This window comes from Ornithorhynchus anatinus, chromosome 5 (assembly GCF_004115215.2).
Source record: "Ornithorhynchus anatinus isolate Pmale09 chromosome 5, mOrnAna1.pri.v4, whole genome shotgun sequence".
NCBI classification, from domain to species: Eukaryota; Metazoa; Chordata; class Mammalia; order Monotremata; family Ornithorhynchidae; genus Ornithorhynchus; species Ornithorhynchus anatinus.
The window spans coordinates 11,007,353-11,022,475 of record NC_041732.1 but is presented as its reverse complement, the minus strand read 5'-3'; the positions used below and the strand labels follow the sequence as shown (position 1 = coordinate 11,022,475).

The window sequence follows — 15,123 nt, the reverse complement described above, 5'->3', positions numbered from 1 at the left end:
GGACCTGACTGAAGAGTGGACAACAGTGGGATACCCAAGCAGCTACTGAATGGTGAGTTGAAATTCGGAAGCAAGACAGAGGTTCTAACATCTTAAGGATACACTAAAATAAAGCCTCAGACAACGTGGAACCTCAGCTGAAAACTGGGGGGGGGGGGGGAGGGCATCAATTACCACGGATGGATCAGCATGATGAACTGCAATGCAAAAACAGTGTAACCCAACAACATATATGACAGCACAACAGGACAACTGGGGACAACCTCTGGCTTTCAGAAATAGGAATGATGCAGTAAGAACTGTGTGTTCTGCACTGGACTTTTCACTCACACTCGCTCTCACATGTGAATATCACAATCAGTAGAGTCATCTTCAAATACAAAGACTACCATATAGTTAAGTGTATGCCCATTTGACTCTAGGATCACTCTTAGTATGGCCTAGTACCAGCCGAGAGAGATGTACGAAGCGGTGTTCCACAAGGTTTTTACTGCCACCTGGGTGAAGGGGTTTCAGGTGATCCCAAAGTGAGCAGAGTTCCTGACTGTTTGGAACAGACGAATGTAATTTCAAATGACAACTATAAAAAGGCTTCTGTAATACAAGAAAGAAATTCAATAGTGATAAATGTAAGGCATTGTACCTTTGGACAAAAAAACCAAACCACAAACAGGGAGAGACGCTGGTTAGGATCAAATGCAACAGAAGGTCGTTGTGGGCAGGAAATGTGTCCATCAATTCTGTTGTATTGTACTCTCCCAAGTGCTTAGTAGAGAGTTCTAAGTGTCCAATAAATGCCACTGATATTAGAGAGTGTCCTAGAAGGCTTAATTAACCAAAAGCTGAGTAAATCAGCCCTGAGACTGACCCTATTAAAAGTTAGTGTGGGGATCAGTTGAATCAATACCAGGGCCCTTCAACTATATTCCACAATGGTCAGGTTATGAGTTTACTGTCTCCAGTTAGGCTCCCACATGCATTATTTTGACTGTTCTTTCCCCCTGAAACTTCACTAGCTTATCCACATCTTTTTTAAGGCGCTGGAAAACAGGTACTAGGAAGGGGTTGTTTAGTCTAGAGAAGAGATGGCTATGTGGGGTGGTGGGCAGTAATACACAGAAATGGAAACCCACAGTTGAAACTCTAAAAGGGGGAAAAACCCTTCATTTCAGGTCTTACCAATGTGTTGCTCTTCTTAATATCTTCTAGGCGTTCCAGAACCGACGTCAGATTCGGGTCATCTGATTCCACAAACCATATTGGCGATGAAGAAGGGTAAGACTCCTGGAGAGAAAAATCCAAGTCAAATTTTCAGATGCACGGAACCAACACATTATTCAGTTTACGGAATAGAAAGTTAAATAACAAAGGGTCTGATTACTAGATAACAATTAAGATCTATTCATTAAGAACTTGCTGCTGTAACCTTGAGTAATTCACTTTACTTCTCTGAGCCTCAGCTACCTCATCTGTAAAATGGGGGTTGAGCCTGGGGCTGCGTCCCACGTGATTTGCTGTATATTCCCCAGCATTTAGTACAGTGCTTGGCACACAGTAAGAGCTTAACACTATTATTATTATGTTGTTGGCCATTTGTTTTATATATTTTCTGCATCGGTATGTGCCTATTTCACTCACTAAGTCCTTGCTTTCAGAAAAGGAAGAAGGGAACGACCACAGGAGGGGCTATTTAAAAGTGCACCTCACTATCTTCTGCAGCTCCCAGGCCCAAGCCCTTCCTCAGCCACAGCCTGGCTACCTCCAGCTTGCAGGTGTACTGTTCTCCCCCGTGGCTCCGTGGACTCAGGCAGGCAGGGAGGTTCAGGGCAGAGGAGCTGATTTTTCTATGATCCCCTTTTTTCAGATCCTAAGTCTCCCTTCTTGGGCCCCTTTTACTTTGAGTTTTATTTTTAGGGCAAATGTGCACTTTGGCTTCTTCCCCTCCTACCTCTTCCCATGCCCTTCGCAGAGGGGCATGTTCTTATTGCAACTATTCTGAAGATATTTTTCATTCATTCATTCATTCCATAGTATTTATTGAGTGCTTACTATATGCAGAGCACTGTACTAAGCGCTTGGAATGTACAATTTGGCAAAAGATAAAGACAACCCCTGCACAATAATGGGCTCACAGTCTAAACAGGGGAGACAGACAGCAAAGCAAAACAGAACAAAACAAAAACAAGACTGCACCATCAAGGTAAATGGAAGCAAGGAGATATACACCTCATTAACAAAATAAATAGGGTAATTAATATTGGACACGGACCCCAACCCACATGGGGTTCCCAGTCTTGGTAGGAAGGAGGATGGGTACCGAATCCCCATTTTACAGAAGAGGAAGCTGAGACACAGAGAATTAAAGGGACGATGTCACACAACAGACATGTGGCAGAGCTGCGAGTATAACACAGGTTCTCTGACTCTCAGGTCCACGCTTTTGTAGTGTCCAGATCATCCCCGAGGGGCCCGGAAGACAGGATTGGAGAAAAAACATGGGGAAAAGGAGACAGTGGAGTAGGCAGGGGCAAGGCTGGGGAGGTAAGGGAAGGAGCTCAGGGTAAACAGGAGATTAAGTGGCAGCACAGTAACCCAGCGGTCCTCCGAATCCCAGCTCCTGTCTGTTCCCTGGACGCTTGCCCGTCTGTCCTGATTAATCTCCTCAGGCCAGAGAGAGGAATCTGGGAAGCTCAGGGGGCCTGAAAGGATGCCGAGAAAAATGTCGTGTGGGGAGGGCCGCTGAGAAAATGTGTCCCCACTCTCCTTTCTCGTTCCAATTTTGCTCCTGTCCCTGCCTCCGAGCGGGAAGCAGCAGGGCTGAGGGGGAGGCAGTTCCCCCTTTCAATTATGGCATGCTCTGGTTCACTTAGTTCTAGGGATCCCAATTTCCCAGTCCCTGGCTTCTTCTGTACTGCCTTTCTATTTCACCAGTTGAGCTCCTTGGAGAAAAGGCACTAGAGACACACAAGAACAATAACACTAGATTGCAAATTCTTGTCATCAGAGGAAGTCAATGGTTCCATATTTAGCATATCATTTATCTGCATTTCAGGCATGTTACAGTAGAACGTCATTTCCATCTCTCTTTAGGGAGATCGTTAAAATTTAGCATTCCGTTTCTGAGTGCATGCCATAAAATTAGGATCTTACAAAAACCTAGCATCTCTCTAAGAAATTAAATAAAATCAGGCTTCATGCTCTGGTAATCGCTTACCACATTTTAAACCACCATTCCTCCCCCCCACCCAAAAAAAACAAACACAAAGCTGGGTCTTCTTTTCCACTAACTATGCCAAGTTTAATGATGGTGAGAGCGAGCTTACGTACTGCTGCTGCAAGATTGTTGGTTTTCCTAAATTAGCTACAGGCTGCTGAACGGAACAGGCAAGTGCATGCTGAGGCGAGTAGAAGTCACAGACTCAGAATCTGGATCTTCCAATCTTTTATTTTTGATTACTCAGACAGCTACACTTCCCCTGTTCTCAGAAGTATGAAGAAAAAAAGAGGTGGGAAAGGAAGTTTATGGGAGGGTACTATTTAACACTCTAAAGAGCCTCTACCTTGCAATACCACATACCTTTGTATCAAAGAGGAGCAACATCTGCAAGGCCTTGCAGGCGCTTACTAAATACTAATTTTCTTACTAGGCAGTCCTTTTACCTAAAACAGCTGATCCTTTCAAAAGGCATGATCAATACATGTTGGGGGAGGGTAATAAGGCTGTCTGATCCTGACCCCCATGGTAGTTTGAAGAGGAAATAACTCTCTGGTATTTTTAATGTCTGAAGTACTACTGCAAACATTAATTCTTAAAATTCTAAGGAAGGCAACTGTCATCCCAATTTTCAAGATGAAGAAGCGTCAATCTGTGCTGATGATTACAGCCTAAAGATGCAATTACAGCATTATCACCAGGTTGTCCCTTCCATGAGACACTGCTGTTTCCATGCACCCTCTCTCTTATTAACAATGATTTATTTAGTAGACGACTTTATGCACTGTACTGCATCCAGCACTAAGAAATCAGAAGATGCAGAGAAAAGCACAGTATGGCAAAACAAATTTTAAAAAAACCCTTAAAATTATTTTTAAAAAGGTCAAATTAAACCTCCAGGGCCCAAAGGACAAAGAGAGGTAACCGCCAGTTTTAGGCTCCTTCTAGAAGAAAGGCAGCATGATCTAGTGGGGAGAGCAGGGGCCTGGGAGTCAGAGGATATGGGTTCTAATCCCGGCTCTGCCACGTCTGCTCTGTGACCTTGGGCAAGTCGCTTCACTTCTCTGTGCCTCAGTTCCCTCATCTGTAAAATGGGGATTAAGGCTGTGAGCCTCACGTGGGACAGGGACTGTGTCCAACCTGATTACCTTTTATCTACCCCAGCGTTTAAAACTGTGCTTGCCACAAAGGAAGCACTTAAATACCACATTATTATTATTATTATTATCTGGGTTCACCGATTTCATCCTTCTCAGAGCGGGGGAAAAGGCTTTGGGGCAGGCAGCCTTGGACTCCCACAGGAGTCGATAGGAGCAGGGAGGGATCTCCCAAAAACACAGACGCATGCATATGCTCATACTTCCTAGTGCACCGCCTATTTCTCCTTCCCAAATACTCCTTCCTTTCAGCTCATTTGCCAGACCACTTTTTATTTGCAGCTACTGAGGTTCGCGGGCTGGCTATTAAATACTCCCAAAAAGTATGGAAGCCCAGCAGGAAGAAACACCACCCATTAGCACCACTCAAGTGCATCCAAACATAACCTAACCAGTAACAATTCCCAACTTCCCGAAGCTAAAAATATCTGGCTTTTGTCTGCCCATCCCAGGTGGCCAGAAAAGGTCCTGGGGGGGTAGGGACGATGTTTAAACTTTCCTGGGATGTTCCCAGGCACCTAATGGTAGATGCACTGGAGGTGTTCAACAAATGTTTTGGGAGATGAAGATGATGATGGAAGGGTGAGCCTTAAGAAGCTTGGCTTGGAGAGTAGGGGAAATGAAAGACTTGGAAACAGAGGAACAGACCTGATGGCCAATGCTTGCCTCTGGCTTTAGGCTTCAGTAGTCATAGGCTGAAAGCCAGAGATCAAGTCTGGAATTGTGGTGAAGCCCTGGATGTGCTCAAGAGTGGTTTTAGGCATCACCACAATTCTAGGCCTGAACATGTTTCGGAAAGTAGTTACGTATCCCTGGGAAACACTAGATTCTAACTAGGGAAATTTTTACGTTAAATTCCTCCCCACACTGTCCCTCATGACTAGATGAAAAGTTAAAGAAATTACTCCAAACAACAACAAAACACTGTGTTTAGAACCACAAATGAGTTTGTATGTTTCAGTGCATCTGTCTTCATGAAAAATCAGAGATTAGTCCTCTTATGTGTCATATAAAAAGTGCCCCCAACATAATGGACACTTCATGCTATGTAACAATCTCATGTAATGAACACAGAAATTCCCCAAATCAATTTCACCCGTATCTTGGATGGTTTTAATCTATTGCCAATCATTTCATCATTGCTCTGCCATGCTGAAGGTGGGCTAGCAAACTAAGTGTGTGCTGGTGCCCCCTGAAGCCATGGGCACAGGGAAAAGTGGCAGTGAAAGCAACAAGCAGTGGTAAATTCTGATGATATTAAGTTCTCAAGCAGCCATAAGGATAACTCCCCTATAGTGATGGATTTTCCTTTCTACTCTCCTTCAGCAGAATTCACCAATAATGAATTGTACTCAGTTTTATTGATTCTAATACACCTTAATTCATCTAATTCTTCCATTAAAAAAAAAACAATCGCTGCATTTTTGCAAAAACTCACAATAAGGAGAATTCCCACTGAGGTATTCACCCATTTCAAAGTCACGAGCACAAGGAGCTTCTTCTGCTAACTTGCTGATGAGCCCAAGGAGACTTGCGTTATCGGAACATTCCCTTATTCCATAACATTTTAGGCAAAACACAGAGAAAACATGTTGCAGCAGAACTCCATGTACTTCAGGTTACCCCACCTGTTACTTTTCTGCCTTTTTATAGGCCATCAATCTTACTTTTTAATAAGATGGTTATTCTTGAACAGAATGAAATACTCGGTAGAAGTGATGCTACAGTGATTCGGTCTTTGATAACCACATTTTCAAAGATTTAGCCTCTTATGACTCAACCTTTAATAAATGCACAAAAAACCCCAGCCCAAACACAAATGCCCAGCCACCTCCTTAAGCTTGGTCAAACTACATTCCCTCCACTCCTTCAGAGTCCTTCTGAAAGGCCACTTTCTCCCTGAAGCATTCCCCAAATCTCTCCATCATCCTATCATGCCTTCTCTTCAGCCCCCTAAACATCAACATTTATTGACCATCTACTGAACTATGCACTTGGGAACAGACGCTTAAAGAAAGAGATTAGTTTCTGCCTTCTAGGGCTTTGCAAATTACTTTTTGTATTAAGGATATTAAGCAGCAGTTTACTACTGCTGCTATTTCTTTCCTGTAATAAGCTGTTTGACTATTAGGAAAGTAAGTGAATTAGAAATACTCATCTTTGTCATTCGACTGCAAGCTCATCAAAAGCAAGGACCGTGACCTTCCTTTCTCTAGTACAGTGCTCATCACATCAATCAAGGGTATTTACTGATCACTTACTGTGTGCAGAACGCTGCACTAACTCCTTGGGAGTGTACAACAGAGTTGGTAGACACATTACCTGCCCACAAGGAGTGTACAGTCTGGAGGGAGACATTTAATTATGGAGACGTACATATGTGACATTCTGCGATCACTTCATGTCCTTCAACAATGAGCCTGTCTAGCCTCTCGTTCGAGGCCCTTTACTGAGAAGTAGCGTGGCTTACCGAGTAGAGCAAGGGCCTGGAAGTCAGAAGGACCTGGATTCTAATGCCGGCTCCGCCACTTGTCTGCTGTGTGACCCCGGACAAGTCACTTCACTTCTCTGTGCCTCAGTTACCTCATCTATAAAATGGGCATTAAGACTGGGAGCCCTTTGTGGGGCAGGGACTGTGTCCAACCTGATTAGACTGTATCTACCCCAGCACTTAGCATAGTGTGTAACAAACATCATAATCACCACTGTGTCCAGCACAAACACAGAAGCTTTGTAATGAATGGGATAAAGAGACCAGAGAGCTCCTTTCTGCCCTGGGAGTAAATTTACAGGTAGTTGTGTCAAACCCTCACTGGCTCCAGGTAACACAGACAAATCGACAAAATATGGTTTCACCTTGGCTTTAGTAATAAAGGTGTAATTCTCACACACTTCTTCAGAAACAATGAATAGATCTTATCTGACATACTGTAATAAGTGAACTCTCATTAATAATTTCTTAAAATATGCAAACCTCTCTTCAGTAACCACTCGATACGTTCAATTAAACTGTTTAATAGCCATTTTTCTTAATTTAGCAAACTTCACAAATTTAATTCTGAAATAATTGTCAGTACTTTTTTTTAAGGGTGGAGTGGCAGCACACAGAACATTAATCAATGGTATTTGAGTGCTTACTATGTGCAGAGCATTGTACTAAGCACTTGGGGGAGTACAACAGAATTAAACGCTCAATAAATACAACTGAATGAATGACTGAATTAGCAGATACTTTCCCTGCCAGTAAGGGAAATGACAGTCTAGAGGGAATGACAGACAGAACATTACTAATACTATTTCAGTTTTTAGAAAAACAAAACAAAAAAACCCTTTTCCTCCTAGTTGTAAATAGGCTTGTGTCTGTCTCCTGAATAAGAATATAAGGGAAGCAGCATGGCATAGTGGATATAGCACCAGCCTGGGAGTAAGAAGATCACGGGTGCTGATCCCAGCTCTGCCAGTGGATTGTTGTGTGGCTGTGGGCAAGTCACTTTGCTTCTCTGTGCCTCAGTTACCTCATCTGTAAAATGGGATGAAGACTGTGAGCCCCAAAAGGGATGGGGATTGCATCCAACCCCATTTGCTTGTATCCACCCCACAGCTATCTGGCACACAGTAAGTACCTGACGAATACCACAAATATTATTATAAGTTCTTTGAGGGCAGGGGACCAGGATATTTGCTTCTGTAATGTTCTCTCAAGCACTCAGTATAGTTCCCTCGGCACACGGTAGGTGCTCAATAAAAACTACTGATTGACCGAAACATACCACCCCTGCCTGGCACTGCAAGGATCAAGTCTCATACCACAAGAGCAGGATGGGCAAAATTTGGGGTTGCAATTGGGCCCCCTCCAATATCAGGATCCCAAAGTTCAGAACAGTCCCGAGCTTCCTCACCTACCACTGTGTGGATGCCGGTTGCTGAAGAGTTAAAGCGAGAGGAGATTTAGAATGTATTTTGGAGGGGCACTGGGTACCTTCAAAGACTGGTCATAAAAGGTCCCATTTCCTGAGAATGTCCTGCATGGACTTACAGACGACAAAGGGTGCATTTGGAGTGCACCAGAACGCTCTCCCTATACCAATATCTGGCATTCCCCCCTTAATCGATATCTATGTAAGGGTCCTATCCGCTAGTATGCTGGCTGAATCCTACCTTCACATTCCAACTCCACCCCTGTCGTGCTGTAATGGACCACACTATTGTAACAACTCCTATTTCACCAGGTCCCTAGCCTTGGTCCGTTGAGACGCCGCCCCGACTGATACGGACGTGGGTCCGCTGTGCTCCCCGCGGTCCTCCCGGGCGGGCATGCCGGCGTCTCCCTGCACAGATCGGGATGTGAGTACGCGCCTCTCAAATCTACCTCAACGTAACCTTTTCGTGCCTTGTGTCGTCGGTACCTTCACACACCGTGTCTCGTGCACTTATACATGGTCAGAGTAAAATTCCATCCCGTGGGAGTGGGGCGGACAGAAATCTTACCTTTCCAACCAGGGCAGTATTGGGAAGGCGGGGAACAGGTCTACCAACTCTGCTGTATTGTACTCCCCCGGGCGCTTAGGACAGTGCTCTGCACAGTAATCCCTCGATAAATACCATGATTGATTGGTAGTGCCATAAATACGACTGACTGATTCTTTGATGCCACAGCGGTGAGACACTAGAACTGTTCCTTTACCAATACAGCATCTCCATTAGAGTAATCTTTTAGCACTTTTCTGCAGTAAGTGCTACTGAAATTTAATGCTGACCTCCCTTACCGAGCTCTAGCACTTCACGATAGCTCTTTGGTTCGGTTTCTCTTGCCCTGTGGGCACTGTACCTGCATCCTCTTGGGTTCGACATACGTGACCCAACTAACGTAACACGATACAATGAATAAACGTTTGTAAGAAGTTCAGTGTTCTGCCTTGACGTTAACTGCCCCTCAGATAGAGTACATCATGAACCGAAAGCAGATCTCAAATAATGGCATCACCTGTTGAAAACAATGAGCAAGCTTTGGTTCTGTCAAATAAGGTGCATTTTGGGGTGCACATGGAGGTTTGAGGCCAAACCGACTACAGCCCATGAAAGGTCGGTGCTGATCACACTACGGCTCTTGAAACTGCCTTTCACACAGCACATTTCTCCTCTCTGAGGCAACACATTTGTCTTCAAAGGGCTGAAGAGCCCAATGGCAGACCTGACCCAGAGTTTGCAAGCGGTGGTATCAGTGGAGCACATTTTGAGGTTGGCTTTCAGTGAGTCCCTGAACCTAAAAGAGATTTCTCCAGTGCTGACCTCTCCCTAACAGATTGTCTTGAGAATCCTTTTACGCTTCATTTCTAACAAACACAGGATCGCAGAGGGGCTCTGGTTGGCATCATCATCATCATCTCTGTGGCCCAGTGACCCCACAGAATTTGAGAACCTTGGCTGGTGGGCATGATGGGCTCTTGCTATTTTACTCCAGGAACTGCTTCAGAAAGCAAACAAGGAACCTTGCAGCTGTACGACATCGTGGTAATGACGACAGCACCGATGACAATTTTGGTTTTTAGGTTAACTCCACTTTCTTTCCAGCGAGCAATAATCTCGCTTTTCAAATGCTGCACTGGCCATACCAACACATCTCCGGGCGTTGTCGGTAATGGTATTTTGTGATCTCATGCTGCCCAAGGAGCAGTTTTTTGATCATTTTACACTGCATTCCATTGACGGATACTAGTAGAACAGAAACTCTAGTATATTGTTTGGGTTAAAATCTGACTTTTTCAGGCTGATTGTAAGGTCCTTGAGGGCAGGAATCATGTATACTATTCTCCACTGTACACTCTCTAGTGCTTATGACAGTGCCCTGCACAGAGTTAGCACTTAAATCCTGTTGGTTGTTTGCCAGTTTAAAGCACTGAGCAGCTGGGCAACACATTCAGTGAGCAACTATATTTCTTTTTTTAAAATGGTATTTGTTAAGCGCTACGTGACAGGCATTGTACTAAGCGCTGGGGTAGACACAAAATAATCAGGGACAGAGTCCGTGCTCCACATGGGGCTCACAGTCTTAATATCCCAACTGGATTATTGCATCAGCCTCCTGTCTGATCTCCCATCCTCCTGTCTCTCCCCGCTCCAGTCTATTCTTCATTCCGCTGCCCGGCTCATCTTCCTGCAGACACGCTCTGGGCATGTCACTCCCCTCCTCAAAAACCTCCAGTGGTTGCCTATCAAACTTCACATGAAACAAAAACTCCTCACTCTTGGCTTCAAAGCTCTCCATCACCTTGCCTCCTCTTATCTCACCTCCCTTGTCTCTTTCTAGTGCCTACCCCGTACGCTCTGCTCCTCTGCCACTCACCTCCTCACCGTCCCCCGTTCGCGCTTATCCCACCGTCGACCCCTGGCCCACATCCTACCACTGACCTGGAATGCCCTCCCTCCTCACATCTGCCAAACTAGCTCTCTTCCCCTCTTCAAAGCCTTAAGAGCTCACCTCCTCCATGAGGCCTTCCCAGACTAAGCCTCCCTTTCCCTCTGCCCCTCCTCCCCCTCCCCATTTCTACTCCCCCTTCCTCCCCCACAACACTTGTGCATATTTGTATATTTTATTACTCTATTTTAATAATGATGTGCCTATATCTATGATTCTATTTATCTTGATGGTACTGACGTCTGACTACTTGTTTTGTTTTGCTGTCTGTCTCCCCCGTTTAGACTGTGAGCCCACTGTTGAGCAGGGATTGTTTCTATTGTTGCCCAATTGTACATTCCAAGTGCTTAGTACAGTGCTCTGCACATAGTAGGCACTCAATAAATATGATTGAATTGAATGGAAGCCCCATTTTACCGATGAGGTGACAGGCACAGAGGAGTGATGTGACTTGCCCAAAGTCACACAACAGACAAGGGGCGGAGTCAGGACTAGACCCCAGCTCCTTCTGACTGCCAGGCCCGTGCAATGGCCACTAGACCAAGCTGCTTCTCTGCCTAGACAACTATTAATCCTCAAGTGTTTCTGTGAAAAGCCCCGTGGCAATGGGGGACAGGGGCGGGGAGAGGACGCTACTGGAGACCCTTAATCGCAAATGTGCAGACAGGTGGGCAAGAGTTACAGTTGTCTATCACCCATCAGAAGCTCTCTCCGATCTGGAGAGGGATAGAAAATGGTTCCTAAGATTGCTTTCTTCAGCCAGCCACAAAGAACTGGCCCTTGTCCTCAGCAACAGGAAACCAAGGATCAATTAATCAATCGTATTTATTGAGCACTTACTGTGTGCAGAGCACTGTACTAAGCCCTTGGGAGAGTGCAACACAACCCTGTAAGAGACACATTCCCTGCCCCAGAAGTCTCCGGTCCTTGCTTCTTGGAATGTTAGTACACAGGCACACATGGACAGCTCTCTAGAGGGGAACAGAGGTCATGGCCAGAGAGCTAGCCAGGCAGGATACCAACATAGGGGACCTGAGTGAATCATGGCCGCCCAGTGAGTCCTGTTTGGAGAGAGGTGGTGTCTGATATTTTTACTGACTGGCAAACCAAATTATCAAGAGTGGAAGCTGACTAGCGTTGGCTTTGCAATCCAAACTTTCAGTTTGATCCAAGGAGTAATCAGCGATTGTGAGGCCTGGGCCGACGTGATGACATCAAATCCCAAATACTGCAGCTTCACAGCTAGCACTCTGCTGGGAAGTAACAGGGCCTCCTACTCCACCACTTCACATGCTCGCACCCACTCTTCTTCCCTACCTGACTGCCATTTCAGTCATAGTCATACCTCCCTAACCAATTCGGCCTCCCACCACCTAACTGCAACGTCCCTTAAGGTCCCCTTCTATTTTCAATCTACAGTCACTCCCTTGGGCATCTCACCTGCTTCTCAGGTTCACCCAATCACTGCCATGCAGATGGCTCCTAAATCTGTCCCCTAAGCCCTGACCTGTCTCCTCCTCTGCCGCCTTTTTCCTTCCTACCTCCAGGATATCTCTATGTGAATGTCCTGCTGGGAACTTGAACTGAATGTGTCTAAAGCTCATCTATCCTCCACCTAACTTTCCCACCATAACTAACCATATCACCATCCTCTCTGTCTCCAGAGCCCAAGACCTTGGCATTATCTTTGACTCCTCCCACTCTTTCAAACCCCATATTCAATATGTGACAGAATCCTTTTGGTTCTTCCTCTACCAAACATCTCCAGAATCTACCCCTTCCACTCCACTGGAACTGCCTGGCCCAAGCAAGCGCCCGTCATATCGCAACTTGATTAGTGCATCGGCTTCTTTGTTGTTTTACCTGCCTCCAAAATATACCCTTTCCAGGCTATATTTCACTCTGCTGCCCACGACATTTTTCTACAGCTTCATTCTGCACACGCACATCTCCCCACAGATTCCTCTCTGCAGGCAGAAACTCCTGATCACTGGCTTTAATTAAGGTGCTCAATCAGCTCTCTCCTACTCATCCTTTCTCCTCTCCCACTACACCATGGCCAGTATGCTTTGCTCCTCTGAAACCACGCTACCCCTTGGGTCTTATTCTCATCTCTCCCCTCAATATCCTTTTGACATTCTCTCCCCTCCCAGCATATCCGCATGTAATTTAATGTCTGTCCTCCCCTGATCTGTAAGCTCCTCGTGGGCAGGGATCGTCTACCCCTAGTCTTCTGTATTTTACTCTCCCAAGCGCTTAGTACGGTGCTCTGCACACTGTAAGCACTGGATAAAAACCATTAATTGATTGTTTGATTGCCCGAGTAGGTGGCTCAATACTAGTGATTGATATCCTGCCCAGGAAACAGCAGTCAAGAGACTTGAAGCAGAGTCAGGGGCTGCAAGTAGCAGACACAGAAAAATCTTAAAGTCTGGGAGATGAATTAGACATATCTAAATGCCAGGGCTCAAATGAACACCACCACATGCAAAGATACTGGTGAAAGCAATCATTTTTTCTTTATGAAAACATGTTAACATTTAATTGATTTATCCTGCATTATTGGTACATTTTGTACTTACAGTATTGACTTTCTGCTGATAGTATGTATTGTGCATCTACTGTGTTTAGAGGTCTGGACTAAGCACTAGGGAAAGGTACAAAGAGGATAATTCAAACGTATTACCAGGCTCACAGTAGAAGAAAAAGGGGAGAGGGAGGCTGTTGACAGAGAGATAAGGAAATATTAAACTGATGACAGCAAAACATATGAAAAAGGACCACGATAAATATAAGAGCTGCAGAACACTGCAGTCATGGGGCAGTTTTCCGGCTTTTCATCAGTCTGGCAAGTCAATCCCAAATCCAGTTACAACCTTCTCGATGGTCTAAATGTTTGCAAGGTGTGGCCGTCTCTGCTATTGCCATCTATCCCACTCAAACAGAACAGAAGAAAGAGCAGCCGAAGCCTAATCTCTAGACTGTAAGCTCACTGTGGATAACGACTCTGTTTATTGTTATACCGTACACTCCCAAGCTCTTAATACAGTGTTTTGCCCACAGTAAGCGCTCAATAAGTACAAGTGAATGACCTTGGGTGCTCCATTATATCTATATATTTTATTGCCTCCTCCTATCTGTAATTTATTTTAGTGTCTGCCATCCCCGTGAGGTGGTGAGCTCCTTGAGGACAGGGATGATGTCTACTAATTCTCCCCAACACTTAGTACAGTGTCTACACCTAAAAGACGCTCAACAAATACTTTTGATTTGATCCACTTGCAAAGCAAACAGAAGCTCGTTGCCATCGGCTTTAAACACACACTCACCTTGCCCCTTCCTACCTCACCTCACTGCCCTCGCATTACCACCCAACTCGCACCCTTTGCTCCTCTGGTGCCAACTTACTCTCTGTACCTTGATCTCGTCTAGTCATCGTTGCCCTCTCAGGCATCTCCTGCCTCAGGCCTGGAACACCCTCCCTCTTCATATCTGACAGCTGATTACTCTCCCCACCCTCAAAGCCTTACTGAAGGCACATCTCCTCCAAGAGGCCTTCCCTGACAGTCCTCAGTTCCTTTTCTCCCACTCGCTTCTGTCGCCCTGATTAGATCCCTTCACTGACCCTCCCTCTAACCCCTCAACCTGCCGCCCAGCACTTAGGTACATATCGGAAATTTATTTATATTAACGCCTGTCTCCCCCTCTAAACTGTAAGCTCGTTGTGGGCAGGAAATGTGTCCAACTCTGTTATACTGTACTCTCCCAAGTGCCTAGTACAGTGCTCTGCACCAAGTAAGCGCTCAATAAATACAACTAATTTGACTGATTGAGTTTCTGCTGTTTCTACCATGGGCTTGGGAGTCGGAGGATCTGGGTTCTAATCCCAGCTCTGCCATTTGCCTGCTGTTACCTTGGGCAAGTCACTTCACTTCTCTGTTTCTCAGTTTCCTCCTCTGTGAAATGGGGATTAAATCCTCCTCCCTCCTAGTTAGACTGTGAGCATCAAGTGGGTCAGTGACTGTATCCAAGCTAATTAACTTTTATCTACCCTAAGCACTTAGAACAGTGCTTGACAAAGAGTAAGGGACGAACAAATACCATAATCATTCATTATTCTAATAACTTCAGTGGGGCCAGAAGTGGTCAGATAACGTTCTTTGGGAAAAATGTATCTTAAGGGCCAAAAGGCAGGATGGATAATGCCCCTTCCAGTGTACCAAATATAGCATTTCAGGCTTTCCACTTTCCTCCAGTTCTGTCCCCTCTTCCACACATGGGACACTTGAGGGCAGTCCCTAGAGAGAAGGCACTAGGCTGCCTGGCAAGAGCTGCCA

The 15,123-nt window shown here is 45.3% G+C and overlaps 1 protein-coding gene across 1 annotated transcript in view; it reads right to left on the bottom strand.

Moving 5' to 3' along the window:
- The window catches only part of UBE2Q2 (ubiquitin conjugating enzyme E2 Q2), a 66,084-nt gene that overhangs the window by 41,936 nt on the left and 9,025 nt on the right, over nt 1-15,123 (bottom strand). The window contains exon 2 of the mRNA XM_001506953.5: nt 1,180-1,284. Within this exon, the coding sequence (XP_001507003.2) occupies nt 1,180-1,284 (105 nt within the window). The remainder of the gene's footprint in view (nt 1-1,179; nt 1,285-15,123) is intronic.